General features: G+C 37.5%; 1 protein-coding gene across 1 annotated transcript; it reads right to left on the reverse strand.

The window, feature by feature from the left end:
• Positions 1–2554: 2554 nt before the first annotated feature.
• LOC113937972 (mitochondrial calcium uniporter regulator 1-like) lies at positions 2555–4346 on the reverse strand. The gene is given in 3 exon segments (XM_035728937.1): positions 2555–3507; positions 3509–3996; positions 3999–4346. Coding segments are annotated over 3 exon segments (1107 nt in total). The 3' UTR covers positions 2555–3236.
• Between the last annotated feature and the right edge of the window lie 14182 nt (positions 4347–18528).

An 18528-nucleotide genomic window follows, 5' to 3' on the forward strand; every position in this document is an offset into this window, starting at 1 on the left:
CGAGCCCAAGGCAGACACTCAACCAACTGAACCACCCAGGAGCCCAGCTAGCAGTTTTTTTTAATAGCAATGATATTCTATTTGAGGGAATATTTTTATAGGAATATTGAAAAAATAGAATGTATTGAGTAACTTTTTTTGCCAATCGTTTCAGTCTCTCATAAGTTATTTTCATAAGAAATGTAATTATTTTAGCCATCATTGTCTTTTTCTTAACTTTGACCTTACAGTCAGTTTTAATTAAAAGATCAAGGATAAATAAGAAATCTAAATAAAATGTATCATGTTATTATACACTAGACCACAGACTGGAATAATTTAATTAATTAACACCAACTGTTAGATCACTTCACATAGTAAAATAAGTTTACCCATAGTTTTATACTTGTAGTAATATTCCAAGTTCAGGTACATTCATTGAAACACAGTGTGTAAGAGCAGAACAATAGGTACAAACTATATATATACATTAATGGAGGCTATTTTCTGGTAGACCTCTCAGAAGAACAAAGGACCTTCCTTCTGAGAATTCCACAGAAATCCTGATCTCAGGCCTATTAATATAAATGGGAGCATGGGACAATTCATTAACCAATCATTTTAATCAAAGGAATTTTGTGGGCTATTTTTAAATAAGTTACCAAACTAATTACCAAGGTATGAGCAATTGGACGATTCTAAGGGAATCAGACAAGAGACTGACCTATTGCTGGGAATGAGATCAATACCCCAACCCCTTTTCCCACAATATGGTAGTGGGAAAAAAACGATGACATGTTCCACTACATTTATTCTGCTATAATTATTTCCCTCATTCAGTAAAAATCTGTTGCACATGTGCAAATTAAATCACACACACACAGCACACACTCACACACACACCACAAAACTAATCTGAGAACCACATTCCCTATTTAAACCTGTAATTTGGCTCTCGATGAGTAACAGTGTGATAGGGGAACTCACTGCTTCAATATATAATTTTCTCACAATTCGATTTCATCCTATCACCTTAATCTTACTTCCTACCATTTAAGAGGTTAGGGATGTAAGTTTTCTCACCATGAGGAATGTTCTTGAAATGTCATACCCTTTCATGACTCCATGCTTCTGCACATGCTCTTTCCTCTGTTTTAAAGTCCATTCTAAAATAATTCTATTCATGGAAGACTTCTATTTATTACTCAAAACTCATAGCATCTGTCTGAACTTAACTTGATTTATCCAGTAAAAATCAGTTACATTTTCTACTAAGTCCGTATTGAATTGCAAATATGTTTATTGTCATACTTGACAAATTTTATTTATAGATTATTTGGTTTTATATATGTCTCTTTGATTATACTGTAACTTTTTAAAATTAATTTATCACCAGAGCTCAGCATAGTTTCTGGAACAACAGATAGTCAAAACATTTATAAACTAGACAAAAAAAAATCTCATATTTCAAAGGAATGGTTTTGTCTCTGCCATATTTTAGTAACATGCATAGTCTCCCCAAATGTAAAATGGTTATAGAGAAACTCAAGAGAGTTTCTTATTTATATAGACTTATGTAACTTACATAGCAAATACCAAATCGTAGGTTTTACCACTTCAGTAAAGATTGGACTAAAATTAAATTTGTCATACAATCTGCATTTTTTGTTATTTAATATATTTATGAAGCTATAGGTTTATTGTTAGTGATTGAGTTCATTTGGAGAATTAACCTTAATGTTTGAATTGCTGCATATGTCTTTGCTCATAGATTGAAATAATTTAAATATGCTTAATCTATTTTATAATTTAAAGTATTTCTTGAAATTCAATCTAATATACTTAAGAAGCTATCTGGTTTTTCCAGTTTCTTTACATTGTCCAGCAATTAAAAGAACTGGTGTGCATTAAATATATATCTACTGAATACATCCTATGTTTCTACAACATGGTAGGGATCATAAATGAGAGTCATAATATAAGCATAAAAGTTGTTAGTAACTTCTAACATGACATATGCAACATCGAGTAACAATAGAAAATTATATATACTACTTTTATAAGAGTGATAAAATCAATAAGTGATATGAGAATTGAAAGACATTTGATAGGGATATGAGTAATTAAGGATATTAAATCCAGTGATTTGAATTTGTAATACATCTTGGGTTTTCCAATTTAATGAAGTTGTACTGTCGCAATTTTTTAATAGTGGGAAATTGAGATCATTTTTATGATTGAAACTTTGTTAACTCTTTTAAATGTGCAGAGCCCCTTTAAAAACAACAGATTTATTAAGACTGGATAAGAAAAATGGGTAAGCAATGGGTGTTGGATCAGTTCATAGGACTAAAAATCTAGGTGTTGCAAAGTTTCAAGTTAGGTTTATATATTAGGAGATCGGGTCTATATTAGGAGTTGAAAATTCTATCCCAGGCATGGGAACATGAGTGCAAAATTAGCTTTTAATTCCCATAATCAGTTTATAAGACAAGAGAACATGTGAAGAGTATTAACAAAAGATTGTAGTCATGTTAGAGGCTCAGGGATTCTTAGACAATGGAGATAGGGAAACCAAAGAGTGAATACATAGAAGCTCAGTCACACCACACTGGTATTTAGTGCCAAATATAGTCAGAGAAAAGGAGGTACATGAGGGGGAGAGACAGGTTTGAAACTAGATTAGAGTCCCCTAATTAGCAGGTTGGGGAAGACAGGCAGCCTCTGCATTACAGGGCAGGGAAATTGACTATTTGGATAACTCATCATAAAGTTGGGGTATTTATTATCTTCATGTGCCTGAATCTGAGTTACAAAGTAGGATCAAGAGCCAGGGTTAGAATTAGCTGTTTTGCAACTTACTGGTATGAGACATGAGAAAAAAATTGAATTGGCATTGCGAAGAAACTAAGATGCCTTTAGACTACAACTACCCAGAGAGTTGTGAGACTGATTTGCTGATATACTTGAAGATTAATTATGAGGACCTTCACTATGAATCATAAGAGAGGCTTGGAAATTTGGCAGGCTTTGCAAGTCAATAAAGTGGTGTCTAATATAGAGAATACATAATGTCTTGGAAAGCTCTTAGAGGTGAGTCATGAGTATAAAATTTATCTGTTTCTACAGCAATCCAGTGGAACCAATCAGGGTGTTTAGAGAGGGCCAGACATGAGGCTGGGGTGGACAGGAAATACTGACATTTTATAGGATTTTATTTTATTTATTTACTTTTTTCTCTTTAAATAGACACTTTATTATATCCACAGGCGATAAAATCCCAGAGCTACTGTTAGGCACATAAATACAGATCCTGCTAAATATTTAATGTTATCGAGCTTGTGTGACTCCAGCATGGTTTTGAGGCCAGCGACCTCAGTGTCTATCTTCCTGTCTGTCTGGGTGACAGCACCATCTTGCTGGGCATGCAATGCCACCATTTCTGTCCTCATTTCCAGCAGCTTCCTTTCATTCAACGAGTACAATTCCATCACTCTGCTCTTTTCTAGATTGAAGTCTAACTTGGTATGTTCGGACTTTGACAACTTCATCCATTATTTGTTGTTTTAACCGATGTAGTTCCACGTTTATCTTCTCATTTTCTGCTCTGAGGGCTGAAAATTCGCTCTTCTCCAAAATAATCATATCTTCTTTCACATTGGCAATCTGAGACATTATTTGCTGTACGGTGATCTCCTGCTGCATCTTGGTGACCATATCCTTGTAGACAATATCCATGTTGGCGTCCGTGATCTTGACCAATGCAGAGGCAGTGATTTCTGCTTGCTGGGTGGAGAACCCATTTTCTTCCAGTAAACACACTAAGGCATGGGTGTCAAAGTAGAGCTTCTTGTTCCCACAAGAGGTGAAATCTCTCCTTTTGTGCTCCAGATCTCTCCTGCGCTCCAGCTGCAGGCTCCCAGCAGAGAGGCTCAGCTCTCTCCTGGACGAAGTGAGGGCGGCCACTCGGCCGCGGCACAGGTGGAGGGCGCCGGCGGCCCAGGCGATGCCTGGGGCCAGGCCCCGCAGGTACCTCCCGCGCCGCCACGGCCGGCCGCGGGGACGCAGGGCCTCGGGCGCGAGCGCTCCGGGTCCGCGAGGGGCCGGCGCGGGGCGACGGCGGCCAGGCGCGGGGAGGGCACGAGCAGGAGGAGGAGCAGCGGGGAGGCACGTGACGCGCCGCCGCGGGCCGCCGGACCACGAGACCGCAGCGCCCCCAGACCCACGGACAGCGCTGACAAGCAGTGGCGCGCCGAGACGCCGCGGCCGCCCGGACTTCCGCAGCTGCCTGACGGCAGGAAGAGCAGAAGCCGCCGGCGGCCCGGCGGACTCTTCAGCCTCCCGCCCGCGACGAAGCCGCGGTCCATCGCCACGGCGGTCACCGGCCCGAGCGCGCGCTCGTGCTGCTCGCGCGCCGCGCCAGCCCGAGTCCGACGACAGGAGCGAGCGTGGGCGGTGGCGCCGGGCCCGCCCTCTATAGGATTTTAAAAATGTACATTACTATCCATATGTTAAAGATTTGTCAAATTTGTCTGCCTTCTCTAGCCATTTCTGAGAGTGCCTGAAGTTTGGACAAGGCATCTATGCAGTATGTTATACGATTTTCTTGAATGATGAGTAAAGGCTTATAATAAGTGAAGTGTGATGTCATCCATTACCAGAATATTGATTCCATTTAGCCTATAAAACAATTCACACATTCGGTGGAAAGGACACTGAAATTAATTTTTGATGGCCATTGTATCTTCCTCTTTCCCACCAAAGCATTATCTATCCTTGATCTACAAACTAGAAACCAAACTGGTTAAAAAGGTTTTAGATCCTCTAAAATAGAGTGAGAAATTTATATATAATCTTAGCACCCGATCTCACCTAGGATTCTCACAACAAAACTAGTTGGTACGCCAGCAAAAAATCTGGCCTTTGGATGTCATGTCTTAAGCAGCCTTTGTATGAATCCAGTTGATCATGATGTAGTATGTTAGCCAGACTGTGAAATGTGTGTTGATTTCAAGGGAGAGAAAAAAAATGAGAAAAATATCTTCAATCCAAACTATACAATTTAGGAAGAGAATTACTCATGGATATCAATTTGCTTTTAATCAAATTTAACAGTCTACATATGTCTTTAACAGTTAGGCAATAATAAAGTTAATTTTGAACAGGCTGGGTAGATCAGTTGCAGGTTCCCATGGTGTGATTAAAATATTTTGTAGCTCCTTAATGTATGGGATTGGTCCTGTCAATAAAATTGACAAGCTCTTCAATGACCTCTGCAAATGTACTATTGTTGACAATGAAGATAACCCAAGTCAATATTCTTCAAAGCGCTTAAGCAGTATATACCCTGCAGACATATGAGTTGGCACCAGCAATACTGAATATTCCAATCATATCTTATGTAAAGCATATCTTACTCTGAAGTTTGATTTCACATCTTTTCTCTACTTGAGACTGAAAATAATAGATTGTCAGGAACCCTAGCTGTAAGCATAATCATTTTTCGAAAATCTCAGAGGCAGACTTTCTGAAATGGTTCTCATTGTTATCAATAAAGTAATCTTAGAAAATGTGGATTTAAGTACATTAAGCACAAAGGTGTCAGATCAATGTGAGCAGAATATCTGCATGTAAAGTAGTACTGTTTAATTGACTTGTTACTCCATAATTATAATTTTTTTATAGTAGTGGTAGGTGCAAATTATGTGATTTTGCATTATATGATTTAAGAGACATGTATGGGTGTGAAGTTGACAAAGTGTGGACTTGTCAAGATTAATATTTTGTGTCAACTTGGCTGGGCGACAATGCCCAGATGTGGTTAAACACTGTTCTGGATGTTTTTCTGTGAGGATTTTTGGATAAGATTGACATGCAAATTGATGGACTTTGAGTAAAGTATATTGCCCTCCATAATGTGAGTGAGCCTCATCCAATCAACTGAAGGCCTGAATAGAACAAAAGACTGATATCCTCCAAATGAGAGAAAATTCTATCAGCAGACAGCTTTTGGACTTGTACTGCAGAGTGGTCTTTTCCTGGGTCTCCAATCTGCTGGCCCTCCCTGCAGATTTTGGATTTGCCAGATTCTATAATCATGTGAGCCTACATACACACACATATACATACACCTCCTGTGGGTTCTGTTTCTCTTGAGAACCCTGACTAATAAAGGTGGGCACTTGGACAAGGAACAGGTGTGCCAGCAGAAGAAGCAAATATTTGAAGGGTTTGGAATCCTGTAAAATTTGGGTAATTGTAACTTCACTGATCACAGTAGTTTGTAATACTTGAAATTCTGAATTACTTAAACAGCCAACACTAGGAATTTGTCTTATTAAAATATGGTATGGTCATATAATTTAAACTAAGAAACAGGAAATGATGTTAGAAGTACATTAATAGTGACCTGGTGATAAATTTATAATTTGTATGATTTGAGGTGATTTAAATTTTTAAATGCATCATTACTGTATTTTTTCTTATGCACTGATTATGTATTACTGGTTTAAATAACTTTAATTAAATAAAAGCAAAGAAGAAGTCCTGTAAAATGATCCTTTATATTTGTATAATGCTTTCAAATTCTCATAATTATTTGCAATTTTTATTTGTTCCTGGCATGAGGCTATGAACATTGGGCCTTTTGTCACCATTTTTTTCCTTCCTATATTCCAGCACTAAAAGAAAGCAGCCTGAAGGTGATAAAGTCAATTTTGTTTTAATTGTCTATGCAATTATGAGAAATCAAAGTAATTGTCACCAGGATTAAAAGAAAAAAAAAACTTTGCACATTTTTAATTAACAATCTGTTTTCATCAAGATCAAAATTTTTACCCAAGAGATCTCATAAAATTAGATTGTTAATTGTCACATATAATGACTATATTTAATTTTGGCACAAAGTATTTTTTAGTAAAAAACTTCAGTGTAATTTAATGTAAAACAAACAAAAAAGCTTCCATGCAAACATTTCTATTAAACCTTTTAAACTAGATTCAGAAAAAAAATACATACACAAGTCAGGGTAAAGAATGACAGATTTATTTCCTGCTTTGATACTTACATTATTTGTGGCAATACGGATTTCTTCACTATGTCTTTCCCACTATATTTGAGTAGAACCCCTAGGAAATGCACACCACTATAGAAGCTACCTTTGTATTTGAACATTAGGTAGTTTACCTAAACTACTTAGGCTGACATTCAGGCTCCTCTCCATAACATATTTTCAAAAAGTGCTTTTTTTTTTTAAAGATTTTATTTATTTATTTGAGAGAGAGAGAGAGTGCACAAGCAGGGTAAGTTCAGAGAAAGAGGGAGAAGCAGACTCACTGCTGACTCCATCCCAGGACCCTGAGATTATGACCTGAGCCGAAGGCAGATGTTTAAGTGAGTGAGCCACCCAGGTGTCCCCTCAACAAGTTGTCAAGTCTTCCTACATTCCATCCAAGCTTGCCTCTTCAACCATCCATCCTGTATTTTCCACCTTCCTATTCAGTGTTCACTCCCTCCACTGAAAGACATGCTATATGTAATCTAGATAATGCCAGGAAATCTCTGTCATTCAAAATCTACACGGTATTAAAACCCTTCCTGGTCCCACTACTGTTCAATTCTCCACTTTTCCTAATGGCCTTTTTTGTTTGTTTGTTTCTAGGCAAACCCTTTGTTCCTTCTAGCTCAAAAATAGTATCCATAGTTCTATAATTTATTTTGTATCTAGTTAATCATTTTCTTGTACTATTATTTCGTTTTCTTGAGTGGCTACTAATTAGGGTATGCATACTATCAAATGGCCAAACATTTCCTAAGCAGCAGATTGGTGGCAGCTATTAGCTTGGCGTGCTACACTTCTACAGATTCAGGCAGTAAGAGGACAATGACCCCAGATGAATGCAAGTAGCTTATTACTTGCACATACAGAACCAAGAAAAATCAGTGTGTATTAGCACCCTGTGCACTAGTCTTACAGGAAGACACTAAACCAAAGGAGCCAGATGGCAAGCTATAGGCTACATGCTCTGTCAAGGAAGAGCTAACTCTAAACTATGGACAAACAGTTTTATAGTCTGCAGCTGTACCTATATGGGGAGACATGGACAGATCCATGCCTCAGTAGATCCAGGGAGATGACGAGAAACTGATTCATGGCAGCCTCCCACATGACATGGAGGGACATGTAAAAAGGCCTTCAAATATCTCTTCACCAGATTGTTTCCCTTGCCATGTTCTAGGGAGGTCTATAGGGTGTTTCACCAGTATTTCAAAGACTGCAGTCAAGTCGTGCTTAAATGGCCACTTGAAGGCATGCAAGATCACCAGGCTGCCATGGATGAGCCTTTACTCTGTATGGATATATCTGCTGGCTTACTCATCGTCCTGGTTTTGTCTACTATTGCCTTTTAATAGTAATTAATAGTACACCATTTCATTCTTAAAGTTTGTCATCTTGAACAATAACTTATATTGACATTCTAGTAATGGTTGTTCTTTAATTGGCTTAAAATTATTTAAGAGAAAATACCATGGCTTTTATATGGGTGTATTCTACACAAAAAGCCTTGCAAAATCTAATAATGTGGTAACTCTGGACTAAATCTAGACCTTCTGTTTCTGGAAATTTCCATTTGTTGGATCTTTCACTGGAGAAGGCCAACTATTACATGACTGATATGACGGATCACAGCTGACTGACCATTGCAAAATACTCACATTTTTTTCTCACTCTATGTCCACGGCCTTTCAGGACAGACTGTTGCTTGTTACATGTACTCACTCTAACTCATGTGCATGTTTTATTGTTTGTTTTATTTTGTTTTTTTAATGGCATAATATAAAATACTGAATGGAAAGGAGAACTTGAAAAGAATGAGAGAATACCCTAAGAGACCCTGCACTCCTTCCTCAAAAATCATTTCTAGAGACTAGCAAGGCTGTAAATATTGGACAAAGTATTTTGAAGACTTGTTCTTTCTAAATTTATTTTGTGTAAAAATAGTGGAGATTTTAATTCAGTTCTACAATCAAATAAAAGTCTATTTGATACTTCAGAGATAGTCTAGTTATCACCTTTAGACAGTATTCTGAAGTATATTGCAAATCTGATCTGACCATAATTCTTTCCTCACTTTTTTTGGTATAGCCTTGAGCCGGAAAAAGTGGATTTAATGCACAAGCAAAAAATGGAATAGGATATAGACTCCTTGATAGATGTTTTTGTTTCCTAAAACTGCCAGAGCAAAGTACAACAAGTTGGGTGGCTTAAAAAAGAAATTTCTTCCCTCACAGTTCTGAAAGCAAGAAGCCCTAAATCAAGGTGCTGGCACAGCCATATTCCCCCCCTGAAGGCTCTAAGGGAGGATGTTTCCTTGTTCTTCCTAGACTTTGGTGGCTCTCTTCAATCCTTGGCATTCCTTGGCTTATAGCTACATCACTACAATATCTTCCTCCATCTTTACATGGCCTTCTTCCCTTGGAGTGTATGTATCTCTATGTGCTCTCTTCTTATAAAAATCCCAGCCATTCGCTTTTGGGCCTACCCTAATCCAGTATGACCTTGTCTTAGCTTGAGTATATCTGTAAAGATCCTATTCCTGAATAAGTTCACATACATACACAGGTGCTGGGACTTAGGCATTGAACATATCTTTTTGGATACTGAATTGGGACACAATTCAACCCACTACAACAAAACATCATTTTTGATGAACACTTTAAATGAGAGTTAGAACAAATCAGAATAAAATCTTCTAAACTAATGGATTTATAGCAATATAAAACAATTAGATACTTCTGTCCAGTTCATTAAAACACCAGAGAAAAGGCCTCTTGATAAAGATCCCACAGATACTGTAAAGAAAAAGTTTGGGGGAAAATACAAACATATGTCTGGTCAAATAGGGAGAGTTGAAACATCCCAGTGAAAAATGAAAGGCAAGGAAGAATTGAGGACTAACTCAAAATTCGAGGTTTGGTAAAGTGTCCCAAAAACTTATACAAACATCTTTCAATAGAGGGTAGAAGTCTCACAGGTTTGGCTGCCAAACATATAATGACAATAACTCAGCCAACAGAGGACTCCACTAGATAAAAAGAAACTATAAAAATGGGAAACTTTTAGTTAGAAGATACAATAACTAAATAAAATATTCAGCCTAATAGCATATTTAAGATGAGTGAAGAATCAATAAATCTTAACAGAGACCAACAGAAATTAACCAGTTGAAAGAATTGAGAGAAAAACAAATTGAAGAATAACAAGCAGAGACTCAGAGACCTATAAAGCTATGTCAAGAATACCAACAAATGTATAACAGGAGAAGAAACAAAGTTGACAAAATGTTAGCTAGACTTACCCAGAAAAAAAGAAAGGACTGAAATAAATAAAAATGGAAGGGGAGACATTATCACTGGTACCACAAAAATACAAAAAAATCACAAAAGACTACTATGAACAATTACACAGAACAAATCATACAACCTAGAATAAATGAAGAAAATTCTTGGACACATACAACCTCACAAGTCTGAATCATAAAGAAATAGAAAATCTGACCAGACAAATAACAAAGAGATCAAATCCGTAATGAAAACTTCCTGGCAAATCAAAGCCCTGAGCTGGAATCGTTTCATAGGTGATGTACCAGAAAGGAAACCATCACCAAAATAAAAAGGCAACAAGGCAACTTAGGGAAAGGCAAAAATTATTTCAAACTATGCATCTGAGAAGGGTCTAATATCCAAAAAATATAATGAATTCACACAACTTAAAAGCAAAAAAAACAAATAAAATCGGACTTTAAAATGAGGAGAGGATTTGGATAGACATTTTTCCAAAGAAGACATAACCATGTCTAATATGTATGTGTAAAAATGATTAATGTCACTAATAATCAGGGAAATTCAAATCAAAACTACCACGAGATATATCATCTCATACCTGTCAGAATGGCTATTATCAAAAAGATAAGAGATATCAAATGTTGGTGAGAATGTGGAGAAAGAGGAAGTTGGTACACTGTTGGTGGCAATGTAAATTGGTGCAGCCACTATGGAAAGTAGTATGGAGGCTCCCCAAAAAATTAAAAATAGAACTACCATAAAATCCAACAATCCCACTCAATCCCACTGCAGGATACAGACACACACACTCACAAACACACACACACACACACCACACACATACAGAAGATGAAATCACTATCTCAAAGAGATATCTGTACTCCCACTTGTGACATGAATGGACCTTTGGGCTATTTTGCTAAATGAAATAAGTCAGACAAATAAAGACAAATATTGTATGATCTCGCTTATATGTGGAATCTAAAAATACTGAGTTCACAGAAATCGAAAGCGGAGTAGTGGTTGCCAGAGTCTGAGGAGTGAGGGATCTGGAGAGATGTTTGTGAAAGGATACAAACTTTCAGTTGTAAGATGCATAAGCTCCAGGAATCTAATGTACTGCATGATGACTATAGTTAATAATGCCGTATTACTTTAAAACTGCTATGAGAGTAGAGCTTCAGTGTTCTTACCATAACAACAAAATGGTAATTAAGTGAGGTAAAGGATGTCTTTAACCTTATTGTGGTAAATAAACATTTTGATATATGTGTGTTGAATTATCACATTGAACATCTTAAACTTACACAATGTCGTATGTCAATTATATCTCAATAATGCTGAAAAAGAAAAGCTAGATCATTTGGTGGCCCCTAACATCTAATATGTTTGAAATACAAAAGCCTACATTTACTACTACAGGCAAATTATATAGGGTTCTGTTCTTTCACTAAATTTTTGCCTGCCTTCATTACAGTTCCTTTTATTTCTAAGGTATATTTTGGCCTATCATTTTCCTATAGAGAGATCACTGGATCATTGGGAAAGTTAATTCTAAGAGGAAGAAAACTGTCTCAATTTGTTCAAAAGCTTTTACAACTGAAGGAGAATTTTTGACAGTTCTCTTCTACCCCCATATCTCTTCATTACATATTTTAGAAGAGACACCCACAGTGGGGAGAGCCAGAATTGTTCTAGTTCCTAGCTGAGTAGGAACACTAAGGCCATACAACTAAGGCCTTAGACACTTCTTGCCTGAGAGATTCATGACAACATGGACAAGTCTTAGTTCAAGTCAAACTAGACTTGCTTTAGATATAATGCTGGACCCTCAAAGAGGAATTTTTGCTGGCATAGAAGAAAAATGTTGCCACAAAACTCTCTGGGACATTTTATGCTCCAGAAATAAAGAGGAAACAAATCATGAAATTAGGATGATTTGGCTAATACCCTTATCTCTAGTTCTGTGCATGCTTCACATTGGGTCTCTTGGTTTAATTTGGGCTACTCTGGATTTTAGCTTAAGAGTGAACTATACACTTTGACTATAATCTTTCTCTTAGTATTTGTGTGGCTTGTGGCACTCATACGTGTAATATCCAGTCTGTGCAACTGCTGTTCTGCCCAAACAAACAACGAGAAAAATTTGACACTTAGGATGGTTTAGTCTGGACCTAAAAACTGAAGCCAATATATGCTCCTGCCCTTGTGCTAAATAATACTGAAATCCCGTCTCCATGATGAACAATATTGAGAGTAAGTACAAATAATCAGGCCAAGACTGCAGAACATGGTTTCTCAACCTTAGTACTATTGGCCTTTGGGCTATATTATTCTTTGTTGTGGAGACTGTTCATGGCCAGATATTTGCCAGCATTCATGACCTCTGCCAGTGACAGGTTATCATACCCCCTTCCTCAGTTGTGACAACTGGCAGATCAAACTCTGTACATGACACAGCTTTAGGCTGGTTTGGCTAGGACATCTCAGCCCTGAGCTTTGTGTGAAACTCCTCACAGTAACTTGTTTACTCCATCTCAGATCCAGACTCAGGCCTCATGTGCTAACCAGCCACGAAGAGTAATCATTTTGCTTGTCCTCATTTCATTCTTGTGCTTTTGCTTCTTTCCGTTTCTTTATGTGCTGCCTCTCCAGACTTTGGCCCACTCTCCTCCCCATACCAGCCAGGGCTGCCTCTAGAGGCTTCTGCAAGCGCAGAAAGAAAAGGCAGCAGACTATGGATGAGACAGATGCCCTGGAAAGCTAGAGCTACACCTTTAGGACCATGAGTCCAAACACTTTGGGGAGAGCTGCCAATCTGCCCAAGAACCATAAGTCACAATGGCTTTGCCCTGTGCCAGGAAGTCAGTGAGGTGGCAGAAACAGCATAGGCTCTACATTAGCTTAGGCCTTTGAGTCATTGCTCCCTCCCTCTGTGCAACTTGGGGCAACTTAACCACCTCCCACGACCTCAGGTTTTGCTCATATATTAAATGAGAGTGTGCTAATGTTAGTTGATAAGACTGAATTGGATAGTGGAAATGTAGGGGCTTAGTAAACTGTGGCTTCCTACACAGTAGCTGATCACTTTATGTGGCCACTGTTCTGGAAAGATAGGCTGCTTCTGTGTTCTGAGCATCCTCAGCATTTGCATCCTGACATTGCAAGCCCTTGTGACTGGCAAGATGTAGGCTGGATGTCCAGGTTAGCCACCAGCAGAGTGGCAACTCCCTGATTGAGAACTATTCCTATAGGCCAACTATCATAATTTACTTATTAAAACTAATAGCTTGCTTAACAAGACTTACTCCAAGACTCGCCTTGCAACACCCACCAATCCAAAGCTATTATTATACTGTCATAAATTCTACCAAATCACAACCAGTTCCCTGCTCTCAGGAACTATCTTAAAATCATCCTTAAAGTTTTATAAATGTCCTCTCCTGAATTTTGTTCTTCCACACTGCTATAAATAAACCAAACTTAGATCTGATTTTCTGGTATTTTGGAGAAGTATATAGCCAAAAACTCCAAGAGCCTGGCCCTAAAATCTGTGTGGGCTAGAACAAAAATTGAAATGGAGGCTCATATATCATTTGTCTCAAAAGTTAAATGTTATCAATTGAGCCACATCCATTACCCACCCACCTCCCATAGAGCATCTCCCAGTCTCCTTCCAGGGGTTCCTGACCTGACCCAGAGATTCAAGCATACTGGCTTTCCTCTAAAATATCATGTAGTCGATCTACCTGAGGAGTAGCGGAGATCTTCTAGGAGAGGACAGAAACTGGGCTTGCATCCATGACTCTTGGGTCATGACTGAATCTTTCTAGACCTAGGATGGGGATTAACTCATCTAGCTACCAGGGATCCAGAGCAAGTAGGCTCCCTTCTCCAGGTCTTACCTTAGTAACTCAGGATTTCCACACAGTTTTAACCACTTCTCAAATCTATATCACCCAAATCAAAGAACAAAAAGGTACAGTTGTTTGAGGAAGCTGGTCTGTCTAGATCTCCACTTTGGGTGATTTGGAGCACATGACTTTAAACAAAAGCAACTCTTTCTCTGATTTCCCAGAGGGAAATGTGCTTTATGTTTAGCTACTTGTTATAAGCAAAACACCCTAATTCCTTTCTGTTCAAAGTGTGCTCCGCAGACTAGATACATCTGCTTCCCTGGGAGCTCAATACAAATGTAGAATTTAAGGGCAGATCTAATAAATCAGAATTTCTATTTTAACAAGATGCCTAGGTGATCTGTATTCACACTCAAATCTAAGAAATCTTCTCTAAAGCAAGGAGACTACCTATGAGAAGGGTCTCCCTAGCTGGAATCTAAATGCAGTACCCACTCCTATCACCTCATTCTACCTCTTATCAGATTACAAAAATCCACAAATTGCTTCACCCACCACAGACTATGTATCCCTGCCTGATACATAGTCTGTGGTGGGTGAAGCAATTATTATAGTACACTTACTAAATCTTAAAAGGTTTCATAGTCCTGTACGTTTTTAAATCCTGGGGCAAATGACCATGGTGAGATTTCTGGGGAAAGAATAGTATGGCATCTTCTTGCAATGTGGGAAAAGTGCTATTGTAAAAACATTTTTAGGCAGTTTTGTCTTGGAAAAAGAGTATGTATCAGGCCTGAGATGATAAGAAATGAGGCAGTATCCATCCATTAACCTGACAGGGAATTTAAATAGGTCAAGTATTTCAATAATCCCATAAACTTTGATTAATCCTACTGTATCAACTTGGGCTGCCATTAAAAAAATACTACAGACTGGGTGGTTTTAAAAATAGAAATTTATTTTCTCACAGTTCTGGAGGCTAGACAGAAGTCCACGATCAGGGGGCCATGGTGGTCAGGTTCTGGGGAGAGCTTGTTTTCTGGCTTGCAGACAGCTGCCTTCTCACCCAATCCTCATATGGTCTTTCCTAGTTGCATGTGCATGAACAGAGAGAGATCCCTCTCTTTTCCTCTTCTTATAAGGCTGCCTCTATCGGCTTAGGACCCTACTCTAAATAACCTCATTTAACCTCAATCACCTCCTAAAAGACTCTAATTCCTGTACAGTCATGTGGAGGGTAAGGGCTTCAAATTCACATGGGAATTTGGGGGGGAAGGGTAAAATTCAGTCCAGAGCACCAACAAAGTTCTTTATAAAAATCAGAGTCTCCATTTAGTCATAAAAGTATGTTGGATAATCAAATTAATAATTTTTTTACTCTGCCTCAAAAATAATTTTATAAAATACGGTCTCATATTTCCTCCTGAACTTGAAAAATAAGATAATTTGGCTTTAAACAAGGTGGTGAGTTGTTATGTTTTTCTTCTTTTCCTTACTACTTGATAAAGTCTGGTTTGTAGTTTCTCTTGTTCAATTAATTTTCTTTTAGCAAAAATGCCCATTGTTATATGTATTTTTGAGTATTATAGGTTTTAAAAAAAAGAATAAAGGAAGAGAAGATCATGAAAACAAAATCAAAGAGATTTAAAAAAACACGCAAGATGCTAAAGGAAAAAAGAAAGTCATATTTTCCCCTTTATTCCTTAAAACATTCCTTAGGTGAAAACAATGAGCCAAGTCAGAATGCACCCAGCTGTTTGCCTATAATTATAATTTTGTTTTCATAAGGAATTACACCTGTGTAATAGTTCATTATAAGGTATTACGATTTTGATTTTACAAGCAAAATGTCTCATTTCCTTGTGGGGAAATAGAAGTTTTCTCATATGTATTTACTAAACTTCCTGAGAGGGTTTCTTGCCTATCTTAGCAACATCATTACTTGGGAAATAAAGCTCAAATGGGCTTGTTAAATATCCATTTTGCTTTTTGTTTTTTCTTTGTTCATTTCCTTGATAAAGTTATCCTATGGGAATTCTCAAGACTTAAATGAAAGATATAACAATCATCAAATCCCTCCTCCTCATTTAAATTTAAAATTTTTATCATGCATGCAGTTGACAAAGTGGCAAATGAGCATGACATGACTATAAATAAATGCAATTCAGCAGCCACAGGAAAGGGAATCTCTGTTTTCTTAAAATAGCAAAAGCCACAAAGAGATTTTGGGGAAAAAGTGACAGAGGCTGTAATACCCATGAAAGCCAGCAATAACAAACATCAAAACTAAAGTACCATTTCCTTCACAGATTTCTCAAGAGTTTTATCTGTAATTAGCAGCATGACCAACTTCTGGACAATTTAGGTATCTTGATAAGCACTGAATTACATCCTCGCTCTACCCACTGTGATGGTAGGTAACAAGTTCAGTCAAAAAAAATTCCCATATTTTTCATATTAACTAAAGGACATTCAGGGAATTAAGAATTTTGTAGCAGTTGAAAAATATGGGTTATTATGATTGGCAGATAATTGTTTACTACTCAAATATTATTGATTCTATCTAGAGTAAAAACCTCAAGAAAATAGGTTTAAAAAACCTTTATTTAGTAGCAGAAAGCTCAGTTTGAAGATGAGACTAGTCCTGCTTTTTGGTAGTTGGCAAAGGCTTTATATGTTACAGGTACTTTAGACGTCTATGACATAAAGGAAAGAAAGCCAGAAATATAAAGTGTGCGACAAGATGAAGATTAGTTAGTGGTTCCCAGGTCTTGGAAAAAGATGGCTTAGCATTCCATTTCTACCACCCCTTTGTATCAAACAATAACAAAGAGGTCCAATGACTGCAACTCTTTGTTATGGTAAGGATTCTTAAGGATCTTAATTCTTCAAAAAAGTAGCAAATACAGCCATTATTAATTATTAATCAGCCAACATTTCACTATTCACAGAAATCATCGTCTCCAAAAAAAAAAAAATAGTGAAAGGGTATTGGAATATTTTGCAAGAGATATAAAAGTTGGTTTTATATTATGTACTCCAAAACACATAGCTATATGCAACCATCTTCAATATGACTTTTCTTGCAAAACTCTGTAGCCGACCCCTTCATCAACGGAGGTTACATTTTCTTTGCTCTTTTTCTTTCAACCAGCATCACTGGCTCCTTTTATCTTTCTAGCTTTCTAATGTCCTCAGAACCCCAATTTTTCCTTTTTATAAAGTACTGCCTCAACCACACAATTAGGTTGCCCACTGTTCCATGGATCTTTTGTGACATAACAAATCATCCCAAAATTTGTGATGGTGAAAACAATACAATTTTTTTTTTGCTCGTGGTTTTTGGACAGGACTATGTTCCACAATGCCTGAGTCCTCAACTGGGAAAACTAAAATGGCTAATGGTATGAATCACCTGGAGGTTTTTTCATTCCTATGTCTGGTACCTGAGCTGGGGTGACACATAGATTGGGCTCATAGAAATCTCTGCTAGAGTGCATGCACATGGATTCTCTATATCAATTAGGTTTCATGGGAGAATGACTCAAGAGAAAGCATCCAAGGTACTGAGCATTCCGGGAGAACAAGGCAGAGCCTGTTAAGAGTTCTGATTCAGCCTCATTCCTGACATATTCTATTTGTCAAAACAATCACAAGCCCTCTTAGATTCAAGGAGGAAGGGACCTAAACCCAACTCTGGAGGGAAGGGGTATCAAAAAGTGTGGTAAGTCTATACCACATGACTTTAAAATGCCAAAATTGTTACACTGAGAAGGAAGGGTCTGCATTTTTGTTTATTTATTTTATTTCACAAATTAAAACTTTCCAGTTGTCAGGAAGCACCATTCTTAAAAGTAAACAAAGATGACAATAAAAAAAAAAAACGCTTGTGTTAAGTAAGGATGCATAAGTGACAGGGAATTTAAAGATGTAGGGCAAAGATGGGATTTGAAATGGTTGACAATAGAAGGCCATCTTAAATTATTTCTTCCAGCTGATACTCCATCAATGCACCCTCTCAAGGAAAATGCTAAGTTTGGAAATAATACAAACGGTAAAATAGAAACAGGAGGAAATGGGAGGGAAGGAGAAGCAAGGTAGCTTTATACTGAATATAAACCCTGAAATGAAAACAGCCTAATCTAGAATAATGACACTGACAGTGGAGAAAAGGGTGAGAGCCATTTTTAAAACAATAAATGACAAAGAATTTAATGATAAGTAGGTTTAAAGTCTGAAAGAAACAGATGAGTCAATAAAGACTTTATAATTTCTGTCCTTGGACACTAAAAACTATTAAGTAAGCATGTCAATAAAACAAATGGAGTAAGAAAACTTATTCAAAATT

This window comes from Zalophus californianus, chromosome 8 (genome assembly GCF_009762305.2).
Source record: "Zalophus californianus isolate mZalCal1 chromosome 8, mZalCal1.pri.v2, whole genome shotgun sequence".
In the NCBI taxonomy this organism is placed as follows: domain Eukaryota; kingdom Metazoa; phylum Chordata; class Mammalia; order Carnivora; family Otariidae; genus Zalophus; species Zalophus californianus.